Source organism: Melopsittacus undulatus, chromosome 4, assembly GCF_012275295.1.
Source record: "Melopsittacus undulatus isolate bMelUnd1 chromosome 4, bMelUnd1.mat.Z, whole genome shotgun sequence".
NCBI lineage: Eukaryota > Metazoa > Chordata > Aves > Psittaciformes > Psittaculidae > Melopsittacus > Melopsittacus undulatus.
The window spans coordinates 40,469,764-40,491,656 of NC_047530.1; the positions used below are offsets into that span (position 1 = coordinate 40,469,764).

The 21,893-nt window shown below is 40.5% G+C and overlaps 2 protein-coding genes across 3 annotated transcripts in view; both read left to right on the forward strand.

The window, feature by feature from the left end:
• The first annotated feature begins 681 nt into the window (after window positions 1–681).
• Window positions 682–9,177, forward strand: DTD2 (D-aminoacyl-tRNA deacylase 2). Of its 2 annotated transcripts, none has more exons than XM_031049082.2 (3): window positions 682–962; window positions 6,712–6,781; window positions 8,773–9,177. In XM_031049082.2, the coding sequence occupies exons 1-3, from the start codon at window positions 699–701 to the stop codon at window positions 9,096–9,098; spliced, it is 660 nt and encodes a 219-aa protein (XP_030904942.2). In that variant the 5' UTR covers window positions 682–698; the 3' UTR covers window positions 9,099–9,177. The 2 variants fall into 2 exon arrangements, with proteins under 2 accessions (XP_030904942.2, XP_030904943.2); XM_031049083.2 differs by having other exon boundaries at window positions 682–809; window positions 8,773–9,157.
• Window positions 9,178–19,206: 10,029 nt separating this feature from the next.
• The window catches only part of HEATR5A (HEAT repeat containing 5A), a 66,660-nt gene continuing 63,973 nt past the window's right edge, over window positions 19,207–21,893 (forward strand). Inside the window, exons 1-2 of the mRNA XM_005149296.3 lie at window positions 19,207–19,303; window positions 19,886–20,025. The gene's annotated coding sequence lies outside the window, so the exon portion shown is untranslated. The remainder of the gene's footprint in view (window positions 19,304–19,885; window positions 20,026–21,893) is intronic.

Consider the following 21,893-nt stretch of genomic DNA (forward strand, 5'->3'; position numbering starts at 1 on the left):
CTCCCTTTTCAATACATTATTTTCTGTTCCCTCCAAAGCAGCATTACTGAAGAGAAACTCTCCAACTTGATGGGTTCATCTCGGTCACCTGAAACACACACATTACTTGTTTATAAAGAAGCAAGTGACAACACTCACATTGTTTTTATTTTTTTCACTCAGAAACTCCACAACGTACGACTCTTACCCCAAGCACGTAACGTTTCCCCACTACAAAACAAGCGGATTTTACATTTCTCATGGAGACAACCCTGCAGCCCCCGGCTTCCCGGTAGGACACTTGTAAATTGAGCTGTAGAGATACTTTGCTTATTCTGTTCCAAAGCTTGTATCCTTGCTGCCTGCCAATCCTTAGAAGCCACCAACAGACCACAAGCCGTGTTTTACCTTCTGCAAAAGGTATTTGCTGGTTTTCTCTGACATTTTCAGCAAGGACTTTTTTCACCGCTTGCGTGTCACATAAACTGCTTTTAATATCTGCAGCGTGAAATCGCTGTCTCTTACAGAGCCCATCTGCGCCCCTCCGCCCCGTTCTTTCCATCCGCCTGTGACGGCGGGGTCTCAGGGACGTTGCTCCCAGCCCCACCGCTCGGCTCGGCGCGGCCTGCGGTGCTGGAAAGGCGTTACGCTAATCCCGGCGGTAGCGACGGGACAGCGCACGCCTGCCCCCGCCCTCCTCAGGCCGAGCCGGGAGCGTTATGGCGGTCGTGCCTCAGCCGGTGCTGGCGCGGGCCTTGCTCCAGCAGTGCACGTCCGCCCGGCTGCAGGTGAAGCCGCCTGAACACGGCGCCGAGGCCGAATGGGTGGAGGTAACGTCTGCACCGGCCCTTCATCCCTCGGAGGAGAGGGGGAAACGGTGGCGGCTCGGGGCTGCGCTAGGCCAAGGCGGGCAGCAGCAAGGCGCTCCGTCGGCTGCACGACGAGCGCATGGATGGAGGCCGGGGGCGCCGGCCGTGGGGACGGTAATCGGTGGCGATGGTGGGAGCGTGGCTCCAGCCTCCCCTTAGAGCGACCGCGTCGGTGACAGCGGTGGACAAGCCTGTGGAGTTTCAGGAGATCCCGGTCGGGGCTGGGCTGCTGTCCGTGCCTGCCTTCCAAACCTGACTCTTCGTTCTTCAGCGAGCCGGTTGTGCTGGAAGCAGCCCCAGTGGCCAGCTGGCTACTGCCAGCAGCTCAGCGCCTACCGGGCCGCAGCCCTACCCTGACCGGGACGGTGGGAGAGGAGCGAAAGGAGGAGGACAAGTGGGTCAGAGTAAAGTCAGGGAAATCACTTACCCGTTACTGGCACCGGCAAAACAGGTTTGACTTGGGGAATTCAATTATTTCATTGCCAGTTTAATAAATTTAATTAGTCATTTGAATATTGAAAAAAAAAACCAAACCAACAACTCACAAATATTTAGGCATTTGAAGACAAATCCCTCCTCCTTTTCTAGGCTAAGCTTCACTTCAGACACCTATTCCCTTCCTAGTTTCCACCGCAAACCCCTCTTGTTAACCCCTTGTTACCGTCAGTTTACAGTCGGTCCCTTTAGTGAAGCAACAAGCAGCACACGAGGCTGGGATCAGTGGTTTCTCATTGCTACTCCTCATTCTTCCTCTATGCTCCAGTTTGAGTCCTCCACAAGAACACAGCTGCCCCACCACAAAACAGCTCCTTCCCCTCTGACCTTGTGCCTTTGTTGCCATTATCTGCCCTTTCGTAAACACTTTCACAAACACACTGCAAACTTGGCTGATGGGCTCAGCCGTGTACTTTGTTAATGTGAGGTAGTGTACATGTGGGAAAGAAAGGCCAGGTACAGCAATAGGGCTGTAGCAGCAGTAGTTGTAATTTTTTTTTCTAGACCACTAACCAAAAGTTAAATTTAGGACATAGATCTGCACACAGCTAGAGGGAAATATCATCATTTCCCTCTTTTCCTCCCATAGTCTTCTGTTGGGAGAGGTAGGTAGGTCTGCAGACTCCCTGGGCTATGCGCTGCACATAAAGACCACAGCTGTTTACCAAAGCATGAAGGCTGCGCTTCGGGATGCACTGTCCTGCTGTAGTTGTCACTGTTTATGGGTTATCTGCACTAGAATAACTCATCTCTGAAGGTGTCAAATGTTTACCCCTTGGCTTTTTTTTGGTGGTGTTTTTTATACTTTTTAAAGTCTACTACAACTAGAAGGGGTAAGTATAGTCACATTTTAAAAGTAAAAATTCTAGTGAGTTTGAAGAGGTTATGAGTTCAGTCAACAAATCTGAAGAGAGTTAAAAAAAATGTTGGTCTAGGTGTTTCCACTGTTTGACTTTCACATTGTTCTTAAAACATTTCTCTCCTTGTTCAGAAGAGGCAGGTGAATCCATAAGGCCTAGTTTCTGCATCATGGCTTGGGAAACCAGAACTGTTTTACTCAGAAGAGATATGTGTCATCTCACAGATACTATGTTTGGCTGTAGTACATCTGTGTATATTGCATCATTAGCTTCTCGGTGTAAGGTTAATTATAGCAAAAGTTGCTCAGCACAGCATAAATTAACTAGAGGAGAAATATCCTATTTCTAGCTTGCTAATCTCAGAAGTAATTGTAGATCTAGTAAATAAAAGCAGAAATGTCATTTTGCTGTCTGTCTTTTAAACTGTCTGAAAAGAGGCGTATGTTATGGTTTAGAGATAGGATGAGTAATTCTGTTGCAAGGAGGTTATTCTGTATATATCTCTTCTGTGAAGTTTTAAATGGCTTAACCAAAATCACAGAGAAAGTAATAGATGGCACTAAAGGAATCTGCAAGAGACTTGGGTGGTCTCAGCAGCAGATATGTTGCAGATATGAACCTTTCTAATATTTGTCATTGGGTACTTGGTAATCTTTCCTGGGCACCTGGGGCCCTTTAAGAGAAATCTGTTTTAACAAGAACTCACCATGCAGGAAAAGAAATCCCTATACAAAGTTCCGATTTTCTTTAGTATGTCTACTTTAGAGGTCACTGGAAGGAAGCATTGCTGCTGTTTTTCTATAATGTTGCTCCCTATATATGCATGTAAATGCAAAAAAAAAAAAAACAAAACAGACCTAATAAACTATTATTTACATAAACCAGTGTTTCCTAATGATCTGTAGCAACTTTAAAGTAGGTCCTCACCTTGAGAAATTTCTAGTATGCTATAAATAACACGTTATGTAAGTGGCTTTGAATAGCTTCTGGGTTGTAAGAGACCCCTGTAGGTACTTTAAGAACTTCAGAGTCAATGTTCTTTATCTGGAAAAAGGTTTGAGTGTACTTTGTATCTATACATGAATCACTGCCTTCATTGTGTTTTCATGATTGAATTTTTCTGCCCTGTTGAGGATTACTGGGGATGGGGTGTCTTGTTTATGGAGAAATATTGGTTAGATAGCATCCATAAATGGTTTATGTACACAGCAAAATATTTGGGGGGAGGGGGGAAGGGAATTCTCCTTTTAAAGGCAGGAGAGAAAAAAGGTGAGATTTGGTGTATTTCACAACTATGGGAGAAAATTAATGTAAAATGAATATTCAGCTACAAAGTGTAATGCCTTACACAGTGGAAACTGTTTTTCCCTTATCTTCTTTCCCTTGATTTGTTTTCTGGTTGAGACAGCAAAAAGAAGTGCAAGGTACCAGGCACAGACTTGTTTTGTGACCTGCGGTAGATGATGTAATCTCTCTTTGCTGCAGCTGGATGTATGAAATAAGAAGAAATCTTCTCACAGGGTAGCAAACCTGAACATGAAATGGAAATGTCAAAGAATACTTTATATAATTTAGTTTCACAAACTGGCTTCCTAAGGATTACAGAGTGACTCAGTTTCCACTGTCAGTTGCATTACATTTGCCTGGGGTGGGGGGGAAAAACAGGGGGTTTGCTAATGAAATCCTGCAAAATTCAGATGGATATATTTAGTAAGGAGAGTAAGGAAGGAGTTAGCTGTTTGTTTTTCCTGTAAAAGCTAAAAATATAGTGTTTGGTGGCAGTATTGCTAAGGCTGCTGTATCGCTTCAGGGGCTGGGTATTTCATCCCTTCATGATGCAGGTTGCCTGGTCTGATGATTACTTAGGACAGTTGTATAATAAATGCTAGTGTTGCAAAGTAACTTGCTTTGCTGGTTTATTTATGTAGGCATTTTACTGGTAACAGTAAATCCACACAAAGCACAGTTTTCCTGGCCAAGCACCTGCCCGTCACTACGTAAGTTCCTTGCAGTGGCTGTTAGCACATCAGCATGTTGAATTTATGACTTTCTTATTTGTGTTATTTTGCTTAATTTTTTCCTGAGTTAAATATAGCTGTGAAGAGCAGTCAGCTAGATTTTTTTACAGGTTACAGAGGACCTCCAGCAAAGGCAATGTTTTTGCTTTGGTTCAAAAGGTTTTTACATTCCCATTCCTTGCACTGGCAATAAGCACTATTATTAGGGCACCTGAAACACATACAGGATCAGAGGACTGACATGCATTATTATTACTATATTAGCTCTTGAAATTGTATTCAATTTTACATCTCCTATTCAATTAAAAAAACTAAAGAGCAAAAAGTAAGATGTAATAAGAGGTAGAAACATGTTTGCACATGTGTTCAGACAGTGCTCAGCTATAGTTGAAGCTCTAAGTTTCAACATACAAATAGCTGAATAGTTTTCAACTATAACATGGTTGAAGTGTTGTAGAAAATCATAAGCATGCAGTACAAATAGAAACATCCTCCAGTATTTTTAACTTGTCCTTGCATTATTTTTTTTCCCATCTGACCTCCTGTCCCTTTAATTCCCCTTAATATTATGTCTTATCTTGCGATTATAACTATATCCAAAAACAGGCATCAAATTATGATGGAGGCTGGAAAAGTTATGACTTTTTACTTTTTAGCTGTCTGGTCTTAGGACTTGCAGGTGTCATTTTGTTTACCTTTTTGTCTTTTTTAATGAACTGCTTGCAGAGTATTGTTACTTCTATATGTGAGACTGCAAAAACCAGTCACAGTTCTCAAGTTGAATGATTCTCTGTGATGTGTGCTATTAAATGGAATCGCTTACTTCTAATTCAGTGTCAGGTATATACAATGTAAATGTGCTGGGCCTGCTTTATCACAAATATTTTTATTAGTATGTATATGTACCTTGTTATTCTCTGTGAATACCCTGATGCCGGTCTGTTTGTTGAATGAATATTTAGCTAAGCATGTACGATATTTCACATTTGGCACCCTGCATTTCTCTCCTTTATTCGAACAGATGGTTTGAAATGTCATTTGAGGTTCAGGCCATCAAATTTCTTACAGTGTTTATGAAATACGGCAGTCATTTAGGAACATGTATAATATTGTGCAGAGGTCAAAATGAGTTTTGAAAGGAGCCATTTAAAGCTTTTGAAAGTTCTCAGCATGTGACGTTTTGGCTACAAAGAGCAGCCTCTTTTTTTCCAGAAGTTAGTTGCCAGAAAAATAGTTGAGAGGACATAGCTCTTCTCAGTCATTGCTTTGAGCATTTTGTTTAATCTCTGAAATAACAAAGGGGTAAAATCTCGTGTGTATAGCTGAGCTTTTTTCACCTAAAACCTTTATCTTTTAAAGAAAAGGGGAAAGGAAAAATAAAGAAAAGAAAAGAGAAGAAAAATAATAAAGATATTTTTTAGAAACTATCCACATTGCTTTGATAATGTCTATATTAGTGACTCCTTCCTGCCCCAACCTACTTAGCATCTCTTAGGTGACATTTCATAAGCTGACATTTATCTTTTTTCTAACAAAAATATAAAGACGCTGATTCTTGACAAAGCAGTGCTGAGGGTTTCTTTAGATACTATATGCCTGTGGATATTGTATGCCTTTCTTTTTTTGTCCTGAAGAAGTTAAACTATTCAGGTATACCTGTGCATGAGACATAATTGCTGTTGGCTGCAGAGCCTGTCAGTTTGTCTTAATAAAGCAGAGGTTGTTGCACACAGTCCTTGTGAATTTAGCAAGAAAGTGGGAAAGCTACACAAGAATTTCCTTGTGCTTTTTCCTCAGTACAGACCTAATTTTTCCCTCAGATCAGTATTTCTTACAAGTAGTCCCTCTGACTGCTAAAGAAGTAGCATATACTTTATACAAATCAGGGGGAAGGTCCCATTTCACCAAAAATATTTTATCCACCATTAAATAGTATTCTGAACAACTTCAGTTGGTGGTCATCAGATTGAAGTTGGTCATCATGTTTCAATCTTTAATTAACAGACTGAATGTCTTTTTCAGAATTATCTTGTACTAGATTACTTTTGACATCAAAATACAGTTCGGGTCACTGCCAAGTTCTGTGGTGTTTGTCATGTTTCATGATAGGAAATAAACTTGTAATTCACACTGAAAATTATATTTGATTGGAAAAAGCTTTTATTTCCTTTGCTGGGTTTAAGTACTGTAATTCATCTTGTCACCTTGCCTGTGTTAATACTGTCCATTGTATATTCCAACTAAATTTGGCTTTACATGGAACTAATAAATTAGCTTAATTGTATGTAGAAGCATTGTGCAGATAATCAGCACATATCTCATAAGCTTCCACAGTATGGTGCATAGATGTCTGAAGTTATACTAGATAACTAAAACTGCTCTCAGAAGTTTTTCTTGTGCAGTTTTGCTGGGTTTGATACTAGTTTTAATGGTAAGTGTGCATGTTGGACAATGAGAAACATTGACATAGTTTTTTGTAATCTTTCATAGATCCAGAGGGGGCTTGTTATCTACATATGCTTCTTCAAAGGTGCAGATGAGGATCTTGTTCCAAAAATCGGTATGATACAATCCTTATCAATTCTTGTATTGTTGAAAAAGAATGGTAGAGGCAGAAAAGGCAGCAACCATTTGGACAAGAAGTCAAAAAGTCATCAGATAGCATAATATCAAATCAGTCATCTGACTGAAAGAACAGCTTGCTTGGTCTTGTTTCTTTTGACAGTTGTCTGTACTTCTCACTGTCTGTCAACCTGTCATTTAGAAAGTCAATTCCCATGATGATAACATTCTAGCAAAGAAAGTGTGTCACCTGCTGTTTGACATATTACATGTATCAGGCAGCAGGTTCAGTCCAGGACAGGTCTCAGTTTAGAGAAAACTGTATGGCTTGATTTAGGAAGTATTTTAACACTGATCTCACTGTAGGTGCAGGATATTTAAAATTATAGCCAGTAGAGGGAGTTGGGTGGATAACTAAATGGTATCCTTGTTTCCTTCCAATGATACTGTATACAGTTAGCATTTTAAGTGCAGTTTTCTGGTTCAGAAGTGGAACAGCAATATCTGCAGTTCTTTCCCTCTTCTCCACATGCACTGTAACATTTACATCAAAGCAGAGAAGATGTTGTGGATAAGATCAAATGGTAGCAATTTCTGCCTTCACCCACTGTTGTTTCAGGTTGAAGTTTTGGTTGGTTTTGTTTTCTTCTTTACATTTATTTAATTCCTCACCCTCCTTTCCTCCATCAGTAGCACTGCACCACCTGGGAAATACCATGGTGCCATGTATTCCAGATAAAAGTGCCCCTTTTCTGTGACTGTCTGATACTAGTGGTTTTTCAAAAGGTCAAGTAACAGTTACTCTATTTTGGGCTACTGACTGGGCCCAGCAGAAAGACCTGGCAGTGCAGACAGCCTGTGCAACAGCACAGGTGCTGTTAAAAATGCTGAGAGCAGTTGCTGGGGGTCTTGGTCTTAGAGGGCAGAGTCTTTCTGTGATGCTAAACTAAGATGAAATCTGGGTGTATTTAAAACTGCAATATGAAAATTGCCTTTGTGCTTGTGAGGGTTTCATGTGAGTGTTACTGTACTTGAGAATAATGACCTTTTCAGCTGTCTGGCTGCTGAAACAGGCCAGAAAAAGTTTTTTCTATTAGGATATTCATCTACAGCTATCCTCCTTAAGTGTCTGTCTTATAAAATATTTTTTCCTAAATGTATTTTGAAACTGTTTAAATGGCTGGTTTTGCTTCCTGAATCACAACTCAGCTCTTCTTGGTTCCAACAACATTAAACTTTTATGGGTTTGGAGTCATGACTAGTATCCTCCTAGCTTTTATGGAGTTGGAGGAAATTTTTGGGGATTCATTTGATTTCTTATACAAACATATATACATTAGAAAATATGTTAGTAAATGCACCAATTCTGTTTGCAAGTTTATATATTCTGTCTTATGGGCCAAATTGCATCTTTGACCTTCCTGCTTATTTCCTCTCTCAAAAGACAAGCTGGCTCCCATTCATCTCACAGTGGAGTGCTGAAGGACATTCACTCCACTTGAGACCAAACTGCAGAGCTGTGGCTTCAGCCTAGAGCAGTGCTGGGTCCTGCCGTAAACTACTGCAAGCAGAATGAAAAGACCCTCGGGCAGAAGCTTCTCCAAAGTGCACAAAAGATGGGGTTATCTCCTACACTGTGTAGTGTTGTGCAAATGTTGCTTATTTGAGTATAGGGTAGTTAAATTAGGGTCACTAATTGGATCCTGGGTTCCTCTGGGGGTGTCCAACTAGAATCAACTTCAGGATTTCAGACAGCCAAAATTCAAGTCTTTAGTCATATAAATATCCTTGACATTCTTCACAATACTCAGACATCTTAGCTGGTTGATAGTGTTTACCAACTACGTTTCATTTCATTAATAAGCAGTTCCTGTTACTCTAATAATTTGTCACACATCACAATATTTGTTATATCTTGTTTATGGTGTTTTATTAGGTGCTCTGTAATTTGGTTCTGTTACACTAACTCTTACTTTATTTTTTTTGCAGCTCATATGCTGTTGAGTGTTAAATTAAGTGAAAATGAAAGCGGCGAGTACGTTTCTGTTCTTGATTTACCAGGTGATGTGCTTATCATACCACAAGCCACTCTAGGCGGTAAACTGAAGGGAAAGAAGATGCAGTACCATGCAAACATTGAAAAACAAAAAGGTTTGGAACTTTACTCTCAGTTTGTGACTTTGTGTGAAAAAGAACTGTCTGCCAGCACCAGATGTGCAGAGGCAGGTGTTCACGTCAAGCACGGCACATATGGAAACAGGCAGGTGTTAAAACTGGATACAAACGGACCTTACACTCATCTGATTGAATTTTGAAAGAAATAAATTATGTCCTAGATACAGTACTGGTTGGCAAATGTTGTCTTCTTTTTTTTTTTTGTAATATCTGTAATTTCTAAGTATTAATGTACTTAAATGATTTGGGAGATAGAGTGTAAGAAAGACTTTCACTTTTCTGGTACTGGTGTTGCCAGTCTGATTAAACAGATGCTCAAGACTGCTTTGGGACAATGAGTTATTTGTTTTATGCCCATATTCATCTGAAGTGTGGTCACAATAATTGGTAATATTGATCCAATGAAGCTGGATAGTTTGGAAGGCTTTATTAACGAAAATAGAGTAATTCATACATTTCTTACTACAAAAATAATGGGAAAAATTTTACATGTATTAGCTATTGTAAAGTACACTTCAGGATGCCCAGTTTATAGATTAAAAATATAAAAGAATGCTGTAGATGTACGTACCTGTTCCCAGATGCTGTAGATGTACTTATCTGTTCCCGGATTTCCTTAGACAATTTTTGCCTTTCTGTTTCCTGTCTATGAAATAGCAACACTTCCTAGCTAGGAACTATATTGAAAGCACAAATTCCTTGAATTTTTAGCCTATTAGAGAGTAGGTATTAAATAAGAAAGTCCATTCCCCTCATCCAGAGTGTTTAGGGGTGGGACATTTAAGCACTGAACATGGGCTGTACAAAGAAGAAAAAGCGAGGTGCCCCTAGAAACTGAAGTTAAGGCAGTACCACTGAAATGCTTTCTTGAAGTCTGCACTCCGAAATCTCCTCTGATGTGTTTTCATAGGCTGCTTGTTGTAGTTTGGTCTGTGTCTTTGTTACCTTGGTCATCTTGTCTACTCAATTCTTTCATAACAGAGCCTTAGGGAAAGGACTGAAATACATAAAAACAAAAATAAAAAAGGCATGATGTATGCTGCTGCCTTGTTGTTCCCTCTGCCCCTATTGCTTCCTTCCAGCTTTTTGTCTGTTGAATCTGCTAGACAGAGAGTATCTTATATTTCTTTTATATACAGTGTTTGCACATTTGGGGCCCCATTCCTGGCTGACCCACTATGCAGTACTGTCATAACCATCACTAGCAGATGGTGTTAAGAAGATGTAATGGGAAATACTGTCTTGTGAGGCAGTAAGAACAGAACAACTACATTAAAACATGGCAAATTCAAAACTAATTGAAGTGCATTCATCCTATAAGTCAAGTTTCTCTTTTACAGCAGCACAATGTTTTGTGAGGTCAGTAATTTAGAAGGGTTCAAAGTGAAATTAGACAATTCTATGCTTTGCAGTAATTATGCAGAATTCCCATTTAAATAATAAATACTTGGGTTAGTGAGCATGACAGCTTGTGCGATCTTAACTGCAGGTCAGTAGTTAAAAATATTCTGTCTTTATCTTTGTTGTTTGGGGTTTTTTAAACCATGACTGGATGTATAATCTGCAGGCTGAAACACTGCCATGACAATCACACTTTTCAACAGAGTCAGAGCTCATAGTTTTGATGAGAGAAGTAAGACTTCTCAGATAACATAATGTATGTTTAGTAATTATGAAATACCTAAGGATACTGAATTGCTGGCAACTAGCACTCTCACAGTTGAAAACAACTGTTCACACAAATGGCCTGAAATTATTAGCTATGTCCCAAATGACATATTAAGTAATAACTAACAATTGTGATAGACACAATGAGTCATGTTCTAAGCTCTTACTAGCAACATCTAAATAAGATTGTCCTAATGTGAATAACCAATACAAATCAGTATGATCCCTGTACTTGAAAAAACACTTTTTATTTCTCTTTCTGTTGGAGGTTAAATCTTAAAAAGTGCTGAGTAACACCACTTTTCACCTTACAGGCATTTTGGGTAGTCAGTATATCTCAGGAATTGATCCTTTGAGGTGTAATACAAAGTCTGCAGGTTTTTGGGTTTTGTTTTGTTTGGTTTTTTTTCCCTGGCTCCAGAAAGATCTTTGGCAGCCTGGCAATTTACTCTCTGTATTTCAAGAACTCTGCAACAGGGATGAGCTTGAAAATGGTTAGTGAAAAACAGACTTCAGCTCAAACTCCATCTTGTACTGATCTCTCATTTAAAACACATACAAACTTATGTATAATTCAGTGGTTCTTGACATAAGACAGAACTCTGGAGGTTCTGTAAAAAGGTGGCATGTTTGTGTATATCTTCCTGTTCCTGAGTTATTTGTGTATCCATCTTGGAATACTGATTACTGTCATCTTCTGCTCCAACAATTGGCAGCTTGTTAAATGATGTGCCCTTTGTACTGCTTTATTTATATCTACTATTGATTCACAACCCATTTACTGAAAGAAGCTATTTCTGAATAACATGATGGACCATACTGATGAAAAAATTGATTAAAATTATTTTTTCAAAGCCAAATGCTTATTGCTTTCTGCCATGAATATGTGCTTTAAGCAGATGACCTGACAGTGCTTAAATAGCTGCTATTCTGTGACAAGATGAAAGCTCAAATAAGTATCCTGTGCTATACTTAGAGAATATCTATTGGAAGATGCTTATTATTCCCCACTTTGTTGAAGTAAGCTATAAAATCAGGAATCATCATTATGCTATTCTAGTATTCCACTCTCACACATAATTGTCGTATTGGGGATTTTGTGACCTTGTTTGCAGTGTACACACCCAGTGTGTCTGTGCTGAGTGTGTGTGGACTATGGACTGTGCCGATAAAACTAATGAGTTCAGGTGCAATAGCTTGTTTTCTAGTCAGCATTACTTCTGCTTCCTTCCCATGCCCTTTGTGGAAATACTTATCTTTCTACGTACAATGTGCAACATACAAATATTAATCCATAATTGGAAGGTAATACCAGGTAGCCCAGTAATACTGGTAACAATGGTGCAGCTGTATTGCCATTACTAGTAACAGTTCACAGGCTTTGTCCTGAGTTTACAGGACCTGAGGATGGATGCTTATCACATGTGCTTTGCCTGAACTTTCTCTGATCTTCTTGTGACTTTGGTTTTACTTGATTTAGCTGTAACATAATTTTTTTCTAATGGCAGGAGTCTGTGGCTAATTTAGTTTACTTTGTATTGTGTAACCACAGGTTTTATACAGATAATAATAAGTAGTTATTCTGTGTAGGATGATATATTTATGACTAACAACATTACAGTGTACAGAAATTAATGCTTGTTACAACAGCAGCAACCTTGAGCAGTGAAGACATCAGGTGCAGTGTGGAGTATAGGCATGAAACAGTAAGAGATGGGGCACAGGCTGGTGGTGGAGACCCTGAGGCCTTAAACAACTTTCCAATGGTCAGTTAAAGAAATACAGACCTGGACAAACTTAGCCTTAGGGGTGAAAAGAGAAGAAAGTAAGTATTTAAGATAAATAAAATACATAGTTGCAGACTAGTGAAAAAGGAAGGTGTATAACTTCATTAGGAAACATTTAAAAATAGCCCCAGGTGAAAGCTATTTCCAAGAGAGGGAAAAAAGAAGAGGAAATCATGAACATTAACATCATACTCTTGCAGGCACAGGACTCTGGATGCTGATGATCCACTATGTTCACTCCATCAGATGGAAGCCATAGGGAAGTGAAAGGATAGGCAAGACACCAGGAGAAGGGGTGGGTACTAGATAGTGCATGCATAACAACTTTAACTGTGGTATTGCTGAGACTTTCTATGCAATTGCTTTATTTTTCTTTCCTTTATTTTTCTGCAATAATCAGATCTTTTTTAATAATTATTTTTTGTGACTTTACATGCAAGTTGGGTTTCTTTTTGCCCATGACAAGACTTTGTACATAACAGCTCCTAAAGACAGTTGCTTCCCTATGTTGAGATGGCACCTGCTTGATGGGCTGCTGGATATTAGCCTACCTTTGTGGTGGTTTTCACCAGGGCCTTTAACACATCTGTGATGTCTGATGTCATTTACCACAAAAGCTGCAAAAAAGTTTCTTTCTTCATTGTGACTCAAAGCAACCACTACTCCCTAACAACATTCAGCTCCATCAGTCTGAGCTATCTGTTTGGATCTGTCAGGGTCTGATTGGAGAAAAAGACCCAGTGCCAGACCCTGGTTCAGTTCATGATCCCAAGAGTGAAATTAAGACACAAATGAGGTCAAGTACCGTAATAGGACAGCTTGCTTATTACAAATTACAAAAAGACAATTGTAAAAAAGGGATGTTATTGTAATAAAGGGGATAGCAATAGGACAGATTGGAAAAAAGGTAGAAAACGAAGCAAGAATTCGGGGTGCAGAGAGAGATAGTCACTACCATGGATCCAGTGGTGTCCCAGGGATCCGTTGTCATTGGTGATGGTGATGGGAGTTCTTCAGGGTTCATAGTCTCATAGTATGGGAGCAGAGTATCTCCCAAGAGCCCATCTGCGCTGGGTGTCCTTGTGGAGGCATCTTTCTGGAGTCCCCTTGAAGGTACCCTTCAAGGAGATGTTTTACTCCCCTTTTTATATTCCTGTTCTGGTGGGCTAGTTTTTCTGGTCTTGCAGCCAACTGCAGGTGTCTGCACACACACAGGTGTCTGCAGCAATTCTTGGGATAATGGACAGCAATTCCTCACAGCAGTCCTCAAGGTAATGGGTGGAAGAGTCTTGTCAGCTCTTTCTCATTCATCCTTCAGGCAATGGATGGTGGATTCCCAATTCAGCTCCTCACTCCCTTCTTCCAGGCAATGGATGGAAGAGTCTTATCTCAACTCCTCCCACCCATCTCAGACAGTTGTCAGTGGAGTCCAGTTTCAATTCCTCACACCAATTCTTGAGACAATGGAAGGGTGTTACCTCAGCTCTTTCCCACTCATCCCTCAGGCAGTGGATGGTGGAGTCTCATCTCAGCTTCTCAGACCAATCTTTGAGACAATGGACTGATTTCAGTTCAGTCTCTCACAGGATCCAGTGAACCTCTGGTGTGAAAACAGCTTTTTTGGAGAAAGAGGTATGAATTATTTAAGCTTCCATCGTTTTCTGCTTTTAGTCTCTCATAGTCTGTACTTCACTACATCGTCTCCTTGAAACACACTCTTTCTCTTCTGGAGTGGCAGTATGCTATGGAGGTCTCCAGAAATCCACAGGCATTATCTGAGGTCTATCATCAAACTCCTCTGGGACTGGCCTAATTTCTTAACTTCTTTGCACCTCAATTCTTATCTAATAAATGGGTATTCAGTTTTTTCTAGTGTGTCATTCCTTAAGGCTGTACATTGAGCAAAACAATGACTATCACTGTGTTTTGTTTGGTGTACTGCACAGCACAGTGAGGCTGAACTCTGTGAGATCCACAGCTACTTTATAAATCAGGGTCACAACTGCTGGATAAGAACAGAATTCAGAGCTGCTTCCTCAATCTCTTTCTTAGGAGAACAGCATCCAAAATTTGAGACTCCCTTAAGAATTTAGTGAGCTTGGTATCTTATATTCCTTCTTTTCTGAAAGTTCTTTGAGATAAACTAAAAATCTGGGAGTTCCTACAAGATTCTGCTATCAGAAGTGCTATGCAACTACAGCTGAAAAGTAATTTATAGACAAGAGAAAAGAGCAGCAGCTAGAATAGCCTGAATACTATGAATGCATTGCATATTTCCCATTTAAACCAATGCTGTTGCTGTCCGCTAGTTCAATTACTGCCAGTGTGTGGCTTTGGGCGAAGAAATTTTCTGCTCCACTTTTTTCCATCTGTGAGACAAAGCAAGCATGAAAACAGGGGGAAAAGAAGTTTAAAACCACTTCTTTTTTTATTCTTTTCCTAATGGCAAAAAACCACCTCTGCTCTTCTTTTAGCTTTGGAAGGCAATACATTCTCACCTTTCTTCATCTTTGTTGAGCTACAGGAGTTTGCCTTTCACTACCTCCTACTTTAGCCTCTGCCTCACAAATGTGACTTGAGATAATGTCCACAGAGCACTGTGGGTACCTCAGTGAGCAGTGTGGTATCACTACAAATAACACCCCATGCTATTTGTAAATAGAAATGACCAAGAGAGCATGGCAAAGCAAATAAATGGTATTCCTGTCACACTATTCTATTTCATATGTATTTATGTATCTTGTTCATCTGAATTTAGGATTGCTTTCTATTGATTTCAGTTGTATCTGCCTGTGTAAGTGCCACACTAGATGCCCTATTATGTCAGTATGTATTAAAAATGTGCAAGGAGTTTACAGTATTTAGATGTGCTCCCTTGGAAAAGAGATTGCAATGAAGGGGTTTGGATAAACAGTAAAAGCAAAAGGTTCTTGGGAGGCCTTAATATGCAGGTAGAAATCCATCTCTAGGTCTCATTAATGTGCAGCTAATTCTTATCAGAATACTTTATCCAGGATTCTTCAGGTATTTAATTTTAAAATTAAAAAAAATCCATATCATTAAGTTTTGCTGCTGAAGATTGATAATTTATTCATATATTGAGCTGTTTGGGATTATTGTGTTGTGGTTTTGATAGGACTCATTTCCCTTTCTTATTTCCCGCTTCCATTTTGGTAGCTGTATCTAACACTATCTAGGCCTGCATAATACCTTTATTTACATTTTAGAATTAAAAATAACAGCAGGACTGTGTAATTGCTTGGCAGGAATTCAGGCCTTGTATTTTGTGATAGTACAAAAAGCACTGTGTTGGGAATAAAAAGTCTAGCAGTATTTAAGCATGAAATACATCCATGTATTATTTTTTATATTCAGTGTGTAACAAAGACTTGTAGCTATGGCTTTGCAAAACCTAGGACGGACAACGTAAGTCCAGAAGGTAATTACTCCAGGGATTTGAATGTTTAATTTTTGGGATTAGAAACACATGCTTACTCTCTCAACTGAGGGAGCACTGATGGACAGCCATGGACGCTAAGGCTGCAGCAGTGCTAGAAATGAGCATGTTATAATGCTTATAGTCAGATTAATAACCTTACTTAGACTAAAGCCAAATATGAGTTGCTTGTTGCTGATGGTGTGTTTGCAGGATCAGATCTTAATGGTTTGACTCTGTACTTAAATAGGTATATTGATTGTATAATGTAATTGCATAAATAAAGTAAAATTAAATGTTTAATTGTATAATTAATCTAAAGACATTCCTTCTTACTGATTTTAAGATATAATGGAATTAGGTTTTGTTTGTTGTGTAATTACTTGGTGAGGTTTCATTTACTTTAAATCAGGCCCTTAGTCCTGTGATTCTTACGCATAGGCAGTCCCACTGAATTCAAAGGAATACATTCTTTTCTTCTAGAGTCACTTAGAATTATAAAGCTGTAAGAAAGAAAATATTTAGCTCAGAGGCATATGTGACTGTATGGATATTCTACTGTGACTGGAATCTGTATGACAACTGATTCATGCTCTAAATCAGTCAACCCACTTTACCAAAATAGACTTAACTAATGAGAAGACTAATCAGCAGGTTTGTGCATTGCAATTATTTGCCAGTTGCTTATTTTATTAAGTAATTTGCTATTGAAGCTCAGTCAGGACTAATCGGAAAAGAGGAAATTGAATTAGTACATGCTGAATACATTTAATTGTCCTATTTTTGTCTGGTTTAGAGCAGAATACTATAAACTTGCTTAACAATGTTTTTTATCTCAGATTGAAAAGGGGAAAGATAAAAATGGCATGCATGTCTGCTGAAGTAGATCTTAATTTGAAGCAGTGCATAGTTAACACTGTTGACCAATGTAGGGAAAAAATCATACTAAATAATCAATCAAGGTTAGCTATAAATCCAATAAACACAGATTCTTACCCTCATGTAAGCATTGCTGGCACAAAGCAACCCAAAAGCCAATATACACGGAGATGGTGGGAGCATCCCATATCAGTGTCCCTTGTTATACCAACTGATTTGTATCACTTTAGCATTAAGACAGCATTGCTTACAGCTGATATCATGTATACTGAGGCTGGGTGACATCATTCTTGGGGAAAAAAAAACAAGAAATCTTTATTCGTAATGAGTGATGTTTTGTTTTGCCCTCTGCTCACATAACATTCAGCATTATCAGATACTAATCTTGAGTGGTATCTCATAATGCTGAGTGGGTCTGTGCATGCTTCTACAACAGAGTGAATAATAGGCATAACACTAATAACAGCAATAATTAAAAAAAAATTTAGCTTTGGTTTTGTTTATTGCTTCTTGAGCTAAACATGATCAGTCCTGCACAAATATTACCAGGTCTCTCTGCTACCTCAGGCCTGTCAGATAGAGCAGCCTTTGTTTTTGTGGAGTTCATTATGGAAAACGTCATGGGACCAACAGTCTTTGAATATAAATTGTTCAGTTGACCTTTTCTCATGAGTTGAATGGCAGATTGCTTTAGACCAAGAAGCAGCAACTCATTTTCTAATCAAAATGAGGTTAACTGAGTAAATAACTTTTTCCTGGGGGTGTATGTTTTTTTTGATAACAGAGGTTAACACCTTTACACCAGGAGGAGCTTGTACAGTTGGTTTCTGTGATAGGTACTATGAAAATACTTTCCTGCTGCAGGTATGAGGTGTTTATGTATTCTTCATTATCACATCCATTGGAAGGTTCTTGGTTTTGTAAAAGGCCATTGCATCAATGCTCCTGTTTCTTTATCACAGGTACGAAATGAAACTAGTGTCCATATACAGCAGTGCAGTCTGGGGCTCTTGGCTGCTACAGCAGGATGTCATCCTGCTGTTCTGCTTGTGCTTTTTGAGATATTCCTCAGTAGTATCATCTACACAACTGAATACAGATGTTCGTGAAGGATCACACTCTATGTAAACTCTATGTAAACTTTACATATGGAACTTATTTGAAGATGAATTTACAAGCTTATGCAAGGGTTAGACAGGATTTCAGCTCCTATGCTTATGTGTCCCAGGCATTATTCCTTCACCATGAATGTTTGCATGGCTTCAAAGAAGATAGCCCCAGAAAACCCAGTTTGTGGAATCTTAGTTTTTCCACTCTGAGGTCTAACCAACATCACATTGTAGGAATAAGCAGACAAAAGGTCATCTTTAATATTTGTTGTCCAAGTCAAAGCCAGTCTTTAATACCAGAAGGCATTATTTCTTCATCAACTTTGTAGCAGCAGCTAAGGTTGCAGAATAAGAACATCTCAATCCCACCAAACTAATTTGCTGCCATCAGAAACCATGCTGGATGCCTGTCTTCCAGTTTGCTTTGCTAGGTAGTTGGTAGGATGCAAAACCAATCCAGATGGGGCTGGGCTGGGCTATAGCTACAAAACTACAATAGGAATATTGTTTATTTTTAAACTAAAAGATGGTTGAGAGACATTTTTCCCATTATTAAGGCAGAACTTGAATTCTGATGATGGAATTCAGAAAAAAAACACCGCACCCTCAACATAAATTTCCTCATGAACAGTGAATTTGTATATGAAAATTTTGAAGGGAGGAAGTCATTCCCAATGACGAAGCAACATCTTTCAGCTGGAGCACCTGTGTGGTGGAAGAAACCAGGTGAATATCCAGAAGCCCATGTCCGACCTTGTGGGTAAGATGCAGAACGACTCTCTGACTTGGGTTCCCATCTTGGTTTGGTTTCAGTGCACACACCGATGAAATCCAAGTGTAACTTTTGCCAGTGCTGGGTTTTACGCTCGGCTGAGAATATAACCGGGGTGTTTCCGTTACTGCTGCTGTAGTGCTAGTGGCGCCTCTCCAGAAATTAGTGGGCGCCTGGGAGGTGGAGTGAAAATCAGGGGTCATGGCAGGCTCTGATCAGAGCCAGGTACAAATCTCTTACAGCGCCAGCTCAGCTACCTGAAAACCATCACCAAGAGGGGGTTTTGTCGTTGCTTTCGGTGGCAGAGCGAGACCTGCTGTCCGTGCCTCTTCGCGCTGCACCAGCGAGAGGTGCGAGCTTGTTCCCGGCCACGGAGCGACCCGCGGGCCCGTGACTCCGGTCCCTCAGGCACCTTGCCCGGCGCTGCGGCTGCAGCCAGCCTTGCCCCCGACCCCGAGGCTCCGCGGGCCACTCCCGCCCTCCGGAGCGCAGAGCCCCCCGCCGGCCACCGCGGGCGCTCGATGGCTCCGGGCCCGATTGCACAGCCCTGAGCGGCAGCGGCGCCCTCCGCCCTCCACCGCCGGCGGGCGGCAGCGGCTCGGGCGCAGGCCCCCGCGCCAGAGGAGAGCGGCACTGGAGCCTTGCTGGGGGCTGGATTGAACTGAGCCGAGCCGAGTCGCGTCGCCCCGGCTAGGTACCGGGGAGGGGAGCAGTGGGATGGAGGCCGCCGGTCCTGCCGCCTAGCAGTGGGGGCAGGCGGGGAGCGGGCGCCTGAGGGGGCGAAGGAAGGGGCTTGGGGAGCCGCCGAGAGCGCGAAGGCCCGGAGGGGAGCATGGAGCTGACGGGGGGAGCGGGCTTTAGGGGTGCCCCTGCAGCAGCGAGGCGGGCGAGCTAGCGCGGAGTTAACAGTTGAGTGAAGGCGGCAGAGGGGCCGAGGGGAGCTTGCTGAGGGGCTGCCCGAGGCCTGCGCCTGAAAAGTGCTCGATCACCCCGGAGCGGGCGGGTCGGGTGGGTGAGGTAAACGGGCCGGCTCTGAAAGCCGGAGGTATCCGGGCTCCTTCAGCCCGGCCCAGGCTGGATGTCACGGGGAGGGGCGGGAGACTGACCGTTCCCCGAGGTTTGGGGTAAGCAGGAGAGGGGTGCGGGGAGGGTGAGGGTGGGTGTCTGCCTGCCGGGAACGACTCGATACAGATTGCTGGGACTGCAGGCACGGATTTGGCTTTCACTTGCAGTGAGGTTGCATGGCTTTAGGGTCTGTTTTCATGTTTTCCTGCAGATCTTGGTAATTAAGAATATTCTGGGGGGAAGAGTAGCAGCGCTGGACATTCTGGTATGCAGAACGTCGCTGCAGGCGCTTGCAGTTTGAGCTCCTGGCTGTCCGCATAGGGCAATGAGCAAGGCTGCACCATATAGCTGGTAAGAACTTTGTACCGGCATGTAAAAGCTGTAAAGTTGCATTAGTTGATATTTTGGAATGAGGAAAATAATAACAGATGTCGTACGTTTAGTTAAAATCAGAGTGAAGTTTACTGGGATATGGGCGGGAGATGATACCAGAGGAGGAAGGTAGCTGAAGTTAAGGCTAGTTCCTTTGTGCTTCTTTAATGAAATCTGGTATTTCCAGAACTTTAGGTTCATTATTTGTAATGTTTCTTTAAGTTTGGGTTTTGATTCAGTAAGATTAAATGTTTATAGTTGTGGCCATGAATTGTACTAAACTTTTATTTTAGTTTCACATGCCAGAAATATTTTCCCTGTCTTCAGAAACAGTCAAGCTATATTGTATGTTCTGTGTTTTTGCTACATGATATGTAGTATTCTCAACTCATGTATGGAATAACAATTGAGACCCAGGAGATAAATTACTTCTGGTTCTGTGCTGAATGGAGTTCGGGTTTCTCTTCCTTTTCCTGACATTTCGACACTATGAAAAGGCGGTGGGGGAAGGGAAACAGTTTAATGTTACATTAAGTCTAGTAATATATTGAACACTTGTACTTGATTCTTGAACAGAGGATTGATTTTATTGTCAGTAAAATATCTGAGCTACTGACGAGTTTGTGTTGTTATATCCCAGCATGTCAAGAACTTCGTTCATCAATGCAGGATGCTCCGTTTTAAAATGCAGAGCATCCTAATGAGACAGGGGTTTGGAGACACCTTCTCACAAAAACATTGTTAGATTGTGTAGTATTTGTTCTATTCAGTTTTTACCAATGCAGTTTTTACTGTTTTTAAGTAAGCAGAACCATGAAGAAGACATGATGTATGTTAACATATACAGTGCAAAACAAAAAAGCGTGAAATCTCTATGCACTTACATTTTTCAAGCTGTTTTGGAGGTTTCTTTGGGGCATAGCCATTTAAAATATCTAGAGAATCAACCATCACGGTGAGGTGTGTCAGTGATTTCTGTGCAGATACAGGTCTCTGATCAGCCAGACGAGTCTCCTGTGGGGTCTGCACCTGTAAGGGCTTCTGCTGCTGCTGCTCAGTTTCAGTGTGGGTATGCAGTTGAAGTCTAGTCACAGAACTGGTTAAGCTAGTACTATGGTAGCTATAGTGATTTTCAACAAAAAAATAAGTACACTTTTCTGGGATTTAGATATATTCAGAAAAAAAAATTGGTTTAATTCAAAACTAAACTGGATTCAGAATTTACCCTAACAGAAAATTGATAGCCATGGTCAACCTACACTTTGGATTATCCGTATGCATGTATATCACCTGCTGTAAGCAAGTTTAATTTTTTAACAAAGAATTTAATTTCCTGAAACTCCTGTTATTGTGGCACCCCCACCCCTCATCTTTATACTCATTTTGATATATTTTGTCTATATTATGTAAACAATAATGTTTACAGCATTATTGGGAATAAAAGCTATGTTCAGGCAAATATTGAAATTATTGTTAGGATTTAGGTGGATGTTTGTGCTTCTGTGATTTTTATTCACTTGTCTTGTTTTTGCACCAGCTTTGAAACCTGCAAAGAAATAAACCCAAAACATTCTATGCATTTATATTCAGACTGAAGGTAGTTACTGCTTTTTAAAGTTTAGTTAGTCAGATTTTTTGTCAAAAAAGAGAAAAATCTTTTAAACTCACTTTGTCAGAATCAGACTTCCAGATACAATACTGGTTTTCTAACTATTAGAAGCTTTAGTTTATATGGAGTTTGCAACTTTGTCTGTAAATAAAATAATGTTCTGAGGTCCCTGTAATGGAGCCAAATTTATGTTTTGACTGAAACTTTCAGAAATGAACCTAATATTCAAGAGTTGTGG